This window comes from Pyrus communis, chromosome 2 (genome assembly GCF_041283825.1).
Source record: "Pyrus communis isolate YQ-2024b chromosome 2, ASM4128382v1, whole genome shotgun sequence".
Lineage (NCBI taxonomy): Eukaryota > Viridiplantae > Streptophyta > Magnoliopsida > Rosales > Rosaceae > Pyrus > Pyrus communis.
Window position 1 is genome coordinate 1,827,494 of NC_142566.1, and position 9,467 is coordinate 1,836,960.

At 41.9% G+C, this 9,467-nt stretch overlaps 1 protein-coding gene and 1 pseudogene across 2 annotated transcripts; one reads left to right on the forward strand and one right to left on the reverse strand.

Moving 5' to 3' along the window:
• Positions 1-2,532: 2,532 nt before the first annotated feature.
• LOC137748943 (pentatricopeptide repeat-containing protein At4g33990-like) lies at positions 2,533-5,146 on the reverse strand (annotated as a pseudogene). The gene is made up of 2 exons (XR_015953729.1): positions 4,954-5,146; positions 2,533-4,830 (listed from the first exon to the last, which is right to left on the reverse strand). The product of XR_015953729.1 is annotated as a pentatricopeptide repeat-containing protein At4g33990-like (transcript).
• A 653-nt stretch (positions 5,147-5,799) lies between these two features.
• LOC148698341 (uncharacterized) lies at positions 5,800-6,977 on the forward strand. Its single transcript, XM_088700463.1, has 2 exons — positions 5,800-6,619; positions 6,934-6,977. Exons 1-2 carry the CDS (start codon positions 5,815-5,817, stop codon positions 6,975-6,977), a joined length of 849 nt encoding a protein of 282 aa, XP_088556589.1. The 5' UTR covers positions 5,800-5,814.
• The last annotated feature ends 2,490 nt before the right edge of the window (positions 6,978-9,467 follow it).

Consider the following 9,467-nt stretch of genomic DNA (forward strand, 5'->3'; position numbering starts at 1 on the left):
GCGAATAATGCTTCAGCATTCCAGCCATCTTCACTATTCTCCTTCGAACTGGAAGTAGCAGTATTACTTTCAACAGGCTCTTTCTTGGTCCAACAATCTTTCGCCATGTGGCCCATCTTCCCGCAGTTGTAACACTTGCCACTAAACTTTTTACTATTACCGCGATTCTTCCAAGCTCCCCCAGAACGAGAGCCTTCATTTCCTTGGTGACTTTGCACCTTTTCTCCATCCTTTTTAGATCCACTACCAGTGTACCGCTTGAAGGTGCATTTGCTTTTGTTGGTGTAGAGCGCTTCCTCTTCACTCTTCAGTGAGACTCCTCCCATTTGCTTGGCCATAGCTTCTTGACCTGCAAGCAAATTTTCAAACTCAACAAGCGATAGTTGTGTCGGCCATCCTTGTATAGCGGCAATGAACCCTCGATATTCGGGTGTCAAACCATGGATAATTATTCTCTTCATCCTGGTTTCCCCAATAGGAGCTGTTGGATCTAATTCTGAAATTTCGCGGCATATCGACTTCACCTTGTGAAAGTACTGGGCAATCGTCATGTCGCGTTGTACCATCGATAGCAGCTCATTCTCGAGAAGTTGCAATTTTGTATCGTTCCTCTTCGAAAAGAGTGTAACAAAAGTGTCCCATGCTTCCTTTGGCGTTTTAGCATCCCGAATGTGCTCCAATATTTCTTCTTCTATTGTGGTCTTTAAGGCAAACATTGATTTGCCTGCTTTAATTTTCCACTTCCGCAAGACGCCGTTAGCATCTTCCGCTGCCGGTTGTGTAACTTCACTACCACCGACAACCTCCCACAAGTCTTGACCTTGAAGGTAAGACTCTATACATGTTGCCCACGTGTTATAGTTTTGGTTGTTGAGCTTCTTGATTCCTCCAACAACTTGAAGATCACCCATCGTATCGGCAAGACTTTGACTACATCGAATAAGCTTGAGTGACTACCGTGCAGAGTAATACACTACTCTCGACACAAAGAAGCTCCCTCTCAAGGTTTGTGATAACCCCAGCAATAATCTCAAGAAATCTTTTCTGATGTGGAAGATCAGTCAAAACTGCAACCACAGAGCATACTCGGAATTTCAAGAGACTTTACAACCAATGCTCTACCAAGAACGATCCCTGACCGACTTGGCTCTGATACCAATTGTTAAATAAGAAGAGTATCCAAGATAACTCTAATGATCCCAAGAAGAAGAAAATAGAGCACACTCTTAAAGAAAGCTCACAAAACAAACTAATTAGCAAAGCTTTTCTTATTTAGCTCTAGACTTTGTTTTTCCTTGGATGATATACAATGTTTGGGGACTTGGGTATTTATAGCAAAGCAAATGAAAGCTACACCACACACTTAATTAAACTAAGATTATTTACTACCACACAAAACTCATTAATTGCACCTAATTTTTTCCACTCAACCATACCTAACATTGCCTAACTTTGCAATTGTAAGCAATTACATCATCAAACTAGATATGGACTTAGACTTTAGATTGGGTTGTGGATTACTTATGGTTTTGGGCTGACATTGATTCTCAACACTCTTGCCTAAAAGACACCCATATTTGACCAAAACACAAATGAATTTAACATGTAAACCATATAAACAGAATGCAAAAAGCCAATGAATTATATCAGAACTGCAAGCCATTTGAAATAAACCCTCGCATAAGCCGCAAAATCCATTTCCCTATTCCCTGCACCAAATATGAACAGTGCACATCTTTCCATTAAAACAAACCATGAAACTGCAAACCCCTCAGCAGCTCTTCAAATCCTCAAGACGTTTCTTTATCTTTCAGGATGAGTAATATTAACTCGAATTCATGTTTAGGCTTCCAATGTGAAGACGATTCCTTAAAAATGACTTCTACACATGGCCTTGTAATACAATTGTAAAAACATACAGAAACTTCCTTGGTTACAACGTTTCTGATATAATCAACAATAAACTTTGAAGAAAATTTAAAACAAAATGAAATTCTTGATTCCTGTTCAACTTCAAGCTTGGAGTTCATTCTCAGTATAACAAAACTTAACATTACGCTAAATACGTAGCATTTCGTATTCCACAAAATCATCTAGAGTCCTAGAAAAATAAATTAAACTTCGACTGCAATCAGTATAACATGGCAAAGTGAACACAATTAAACAAATTATACTATTAAAAGAATGCAAACAAAAATTCCAACTTCAACAAAACACATTGCCCACAAACATAAAGAAAAACGCTTTGATTTAATTAAGATTCTAACCCTAATAAGTGACATAGAATGATCAGAATCCAGCGCTAATTAAAATGCATGGTTTCTCGAAAACTCACTTGATTTGGGAAAACTCTGAGGGTTTAATAGGGTTCTTGGATTTGCAGAGGTTGGAGTAATCCTTGGAAAGAGTTATTTCGAATTTTCGATGTTCTTGGTAATGCCCTTGGGCTTTTGAACGACCGTTTCCTGCCACTTGCTCAGCTGGGAATCTGAGTGAGTCATAATTGACGTGGAATCAACAGAAAAACAGGTATGAATCAAAAGAATATGAATCAGTTAGGCAAGGCTGGTGCCTGTCGTACATTTGACCATGGCTTTTCTAGTAATCTGGCATCAAGTGGGCAATCGTTACAAGAATTAAAAGAATATGAATCTCCCATCATTACATTAATTCATATTGCTTGTCACCAATATTAATCCCCACAAGAGCAAGTTCCATCCTTGAAATGATGAAAACGGTTAGAATCCCTCACAATGATCTCCCTCTCCGTAATTACCGATATGAACTTCGTTGCGTTGTGGCAATCCCCGCAAACCCGCAAATTCTTGAAGATCCGAATGGGAGATTTCGGGGGCGTGCTGATGAGTCCGAATGCAATTGCTAATCTCTCGCTGTGACTGTTGAGGATGTGTTCTTTCTCGTCATCCTCAACATCCTGCAGCACAAAGCTACAGTCAGGAACATAACCAAGGCTCTTCATTCTGGCGGTTAGATCCCTCAACTTCTCGTATATTTCCTCGCATTTTGGATGTGATTGGTTTGCAGTATAAAAGACCTCAACGTTGTTGTTAACTTCAATTGAGCTCCATCCTGGAGTCTTCGTAAGTCCTTGATTTCTAGCTAGAGATCTCACCTTCTCCACACCTTCCCGTTTCCCGAAATTTGCATATATGTTGGACAACAAAACATAGTAACCCACATTCTCTGGATCAACTTCAAACAAGCGTTCAGAAGCAATCTTGCCCAACTCAACATTTCCATGTATTCTACAAGCACCGAGTAGAGCACCCCACACAGAAGCATCAGGCCGTTTGGACATATTCTCTACAAAACTATATGCCTCGTTCAAATGCCCAGCTCTACCAAGCAAATCAACCATGCAGCCATAGTGCTTCAAAGTAGGCTTGATGCCATATTGTTCCTGCATCATATGAAAGTACGATTGACCTTAATCAACCAAACCTGAATGGCTACAGGCTGCCATTAAAGATACAAAGGTTACATGATCTGGCTTCACCCCTGCATCTAGCATATCATTGAATAGCTTCAGAGCCTTCTCACCATGCCCGTGAACTCGATGACACGAAATTAAAGCATTCCAAGGGACCGAACTCTTACTGGGAACTTGGGAGAACAACAACAATGCATCATCTAGTCTCCCACATTTTCCATACATATCATTCAAGAAGGTTCCCACGAATACATCCGAATAGAGACTGTTCTTAATCACTCGTCCATGAACTTTCATCCCTTGTTGCAAGACTCCTATATGGGTATATGCTGGTAGAATGCTTACCCAAGTTCCATGGTTTGGAATTATTTCTTTGCACTCTTGCATCATATGGTACACTTCAATTGCTTCATTCGCAAGACCATTTTGAGCATAACCTGTGATCAAAGTATTCCATAAACGGTACCCTTGATAGGAAGTCCTTCAAAAACAGTACGAGTGGAATCTATAGCACCCAATTTTGCATACATATCAACAACTGCATTTCCAATGACAACATCTTCCACGAACCAATCTCTCCTCAAGATGAATCCATGAACAGACCTACTCTTTTCAGAATCACTTAATTGAGCTAAATTTGAAGCCAAACTCACTAGTGTTAAAAAATCCGGCTGAATTGCGCGTAGTTGCATCGCGTTAAATAATTCAAGTGCAGTGGTTGGATCATTATTCTGCTCGTATGCAGCAATTATTGAGTTCCATGAGACCAAATCTCTTACCTCCATTTGTTCAAAAATCCTTCGTGCATGCCCCAAGCTACCAAATTTGGAATACATGTTAATCAACGCATTGCATACAAAGCTCAAAGTCTAGTCCATGCTTTATGACATACAAATGAATCAGCATCCCACTGGAGACATCATTTGATTGTGCACAAGCAGTCAACAGACTTGCAACGGTTACACGATCCATCTTTATCCTCTCCATTCTCATTTCAACTAAGACATCCAACGCATCCACTGCGAACATAAGCAGATACCATGGAATTCCAGGTATAGACATCTTTCCTTGGTACTCAATCAAGCGTGCGGCGAGAGAATGACACCTCGCCAAGGTAGGCATAACGATTGACAAGTTCGGCAGCAAGAAAAATATTTTGAGCTTTTCCCGACACCACAAGAAAAGCATGGAGTTGCTTAGCATGGTGCACATTAGTACAAGATTGGAACAGAAAATCGATACCATCGCTTCTATTCTCATTTGCAAAGCTATCTGATGAAAACCGCAAAGTATTTGCAGCAACTGAGAACAATTGGCAACAAATTCGACGCGAGGGCGAAAATTTGGAAACATGCCTAACTTTGCAGGTGGGCAAGAACCTGGAAACAGTTACATAAAACATCAGCCGGGCAGCGAATAAATCTTCGATTACACGAAACGAAATTGAATCCAATTCATAAGAAATTCGCACCGAGATAATATGCATAAAACCGAAAACATACCATTCTATCAGGAATTCATTTGGAAACATTAGATATAATAACTGGGTAAAAAGATAGATAAATTTCAACTGTTTCAATCATCCAATCTCTCGGTCATCCACTACTGAAAAATTGAAATTACAATTTTCAAGATTTTCTCAGCAACCAAACAAACTGTAGCCTGTAGGGTAAAGAATAACAGAGGAAAAGGAGGTTTTCTACCTGAACATACATGAAGGTCTCAGAGAAAATCCGAACGGTCCGTCAATGAGCTCGCGTAGCAGCAGATGATTCTCAATCGTTGGGGATTATTGGACGACAATATCGTCCCCTTGATATTAGGAGTAGAATTGATCCGTATGAATCAATGTAAATCATCTTTGTTTCCTTCCTAGAATAGACTTCTTTGTATTATATAAGTCTTGTATTATATAAGTCTTGTATTCAACTGTGAATTAATAAGAAAGTATTCAAAGTTAATTCCCAGACTTCATATTTCTAAACCCTAGCCGAGTTATCTTTCAACATGGTATCAGAGCACCGTTTCTGGTGACTCTGAATACCCACACAGCTTTCGCAAATCCTAACAAACACAACATCACCTAAACCACCATGGGCGATCCAATACCTAAGACGTCCATTGACACCCAAAAACCTATGGAGACATTCACAGATGTCTCGAACCCTTTTATCATACATCCCTCAGATCAACCTGAGAATATCTTGGTCTCCAAAACACTTCAAGGAGACAACTACAATACCTGGAGTCGTGCTATGCGAATCAGCTTGAGCGCGAAAAATAAACTTGGCATGGTTGATGGCACCATTGACCCTCCATCAGAGACTGACAAACAATTTGCATCATGGCAAAGATGCAATGATATGGTCCTTGCCTGGATTCTCAACTCAGTCCACGACGATATTGCGAGCAGCGTTTCTTATTATACAACAGCAGCCGATGTTTGGGCAGATCTACGAGATCGTTTCTCACAAGGAAACGACTCACGCATTTATCAAATCAGGAGAGAGATCGTTGAACACAGACAGGAACAACAATCGATCCAGGTTTACTACACGAAACTGAAAGCGTTGTGGGATGAACTGGCATCCTACAATGAAACTCCAACTTGCACCTGTGGGGGATTGAAGAAGATGAATGATCGAGATGAGAAAGAAAAGGTGATGCAGTTCCTGATGGGTTTAAACGACACTTATGCAGCAGTACGTGGACAGATACTATTGATGCAGCCACTACCAGACACTCGGAGGGCATATTCCCTTGTTCTCCAACAAGAGAAGCAAGTAGAGGTATCTCTAAATCGTAACAATATAAATATGCATGCTATGAATATAACCCGTAACAAGGAAACTGCTGCATCAAAAGGAAACACCATTCAATGCTCATATTGTGATAAAAAATACCACACCGTGGATCGATGCTTTTACTTGTATGGTTTCCCGCCTGGCCATAAGTATCATGGCAAATCAGTCAAGCCACCAAATAAAAGAAAACCTGCGGCAAACCAAGTCACGGTGGAGACCGAGACCACCAAGGGTGTAGACTCACAACACAAGGTGACGTCCAGTGACGGTCCAAAGTTCACCACAGAAGAATATAATCAACTTATGGCAATGCTCAAGAAGAGCAACATTGATGGTAATCCGCAGCATTTTGCAAATGCAACAGGTACAATCACACCTTCTTCTGACTTGTCAGAGAAAACTTTATATTGGATCATTGATAGTGGGGCAACAGACCATGTATCTCCTTCTCCTCATTTGCTAGACAAGAAGTCATTATCCATGCTGGATTCTGTTCAATTGCCGAATAGAGGACATGCCTTAATAGACTCGATTGGTTCTATACAAGTTACCCCACACATTAAACTTGATGGAGTGCTTCATGTGCCCAACTTCCGAGTTCACTTATTATCTGTTAGCAAACTTACTGAAGCATTACGATGCATAGTGATTTTCTTCCCTGATTTCTGTGTGATATAGGACATGGATACGAGGAGGACGATTGGCCTGGGCAAGCGATATAATGGGCTTTACTACTTGGCGCCAGAACACAACCTTCGCCTCGCTCATCACATTAGCCGCAACTTCACCCTCTGGCACCAACGATTAAGGCACCCTTCTACCGGTCATCTGCAAACTTTAACCAAACAAGTTCCATCAATAGTATTTGATTCCAGTCATACATGTGACATTTGTCCTCTTGCTAAACAAACCCGGTTATCTTTTCCGTCCAGTTTTATTTCTTCTAAAGCACCTTTTGATTTGATACATTGTGATATTTGGGGACCTCACCGAGTCAATTCCCATTCGGGGGCTCGGTATTTTTTAACGATTGTTGATGATTATTCTCGCTATACTTGGATACATCTCATGCGTTTTAAATCCGAAACACAAGGATTGTTACGTTCCTTTATTGCTTGGGTCCAAACACAATTTCATTGCATGCTTAAAACACTTAGGGCTGATAATGGTGGTGAATTTACCTCTTTACGTCCTTTCCTTGATAACAAGGGTATCATATTCCAAACTTCTTGTCCGTCCACGCCCCAACAAAATGGGGTTGTTGAACGGAAACACCGTCATCTCCTCAATGTTGGTCGAGCTCTACGGTTTCAAGCCAATTTACCACAACATTTTTGGGGGGAAAGCATACAAACAGCATGTTATTTAATTAATCGTTTACCTACACCTCTTCTTGGTCATAAAACTCCTTATGAGCTTTTGCATCGTCACACTCCCGATTTTTCGCATCTTCGGGTTTTCGGTTGTTTGTGTTATGCTACCAACCTTCATCCTCACCATAAGTTTGACCAACGTGCTCAAAGATGTATTTTTGTTGGGTATCCATTAGGTCAGAAGGGCTATCGTGTTTATGACCTTACCACACACAAAATTTTTTCCACTGGTGACGTGATCTTCCATGAAGCCACGTTCCCTTTTTCCTCTCAACCACTTGACCATCACCCTGCTACACCTACCTACCTATCCCCACCGACTCTCCATCTCATCCTAATCCCACACCACCACCGACTGCACCTCCTGTACCCACACCGACCGATATCCTTTTACCCACACCGACAGAAACTGCTCCTCTCACTCTCATAGCACCCTCTCTTCCCACACCAACCGACCCTCACTTAGTCTCTCCACCACTTCCTACCCCACCTGCCCCCCTGCCCCACCTGCCCCTCGCCAATCTGGCTGTGCCCTCAAGCCCTCCGTCAGGCTTCAGGGATACCATTTATATCATGTGCAATCTCTTGCTCCAAGCGCCACGTCCTCCTCCATGTCAGGTACTCGCTATCCTTTATCTCACTATGTATCTTATGCTTATCTTTCACCATCGCATCGCTCTTTTGCTTGTGCTATTTCGACTCTTGTCGAACCAACTACATTTGCACAGGCTAACGGTGATCCTCAATGGCGTGCTGCCATGGACTCTGAGCTTCTGGCCCTTGAACAAAACAACACATGGACTCTCACTACCTTACCTCCTGGTCATCGCGCCATCGGTTGCAAATGGGTATACAAAATCAAGTACCACTCCGATGGTACCGTCGAGCGTTATAAAGCTCGTCTTGTGGCCAAAGGTTTTACTCAACGCGAAGGTATCGATTACAAGGAAACTTTTGCTCCTGTTGCCAAACTCATCACCGTCCGTTGTTTATTAGCCGTTGCTTCGGTTCGTCATTGGTCCTTACATCAAATGGATGTCCATAATGCCTTCCTTCATGGTGACCTTTGTGAGGAAGTTTATATGCAGCTGCCTCCTGGACTTCATCGGCAGGGGGAGAATAATGTATGCCGACTCAATAAGTCCCTTTATGGCCTTAAGCAAGCCTCTCGCAGCTGGTTCCATAAATTTTCCACTGTCATAAGTCAAGCCGGCTACCAGCAGTCAATGGCTGACGACTCCCTATTCACTAAGGTGCGTGGAGATTCGTTTACAGCCGTCTTGCTTTATGTTGACGACATGATTATCACAGGCAACGATGAGGCTGCCATCCGTGACCTCAAGCAATTTCTTCAATCCCATTTTCGCATTAAGGACCTTGGACACTTAAAGTATTTCCTCGGTGTGGAGGTGGCTCGGTCTTCTCAAGGAATCGCCATCTCACAACGTAAATATACACTTGACATTATTGATGAGGTCGGCTTACTTGGTGCAAAGCCTGCAAAGTTCCCAATGGAAGAAAACTTGAGATTATCTCCAACGGAAGGGCAACTTCTCCATAATGCCTCGCAATACAGGAGGCTTGTTGGGAAACTTATTTATCTCACAATCACGAGGCCGGAGATTTCATACTCGGTCCATATACTCAGCCAATTTATGCAACAACCAAGAAAGCCTCATCTAGACGCAGTGCATCGTCTTCTACGATACTTAAAGGGATCACCTGGACAAGGGCTTCTTTTTCCTTCAAATGGGAGTTTGACATTGAAAGGATATTGCGACGCCGATTGGGCTCGCTGTCTACTTACAAGAAGATCTGTCACAGGCTATTGTATATTTC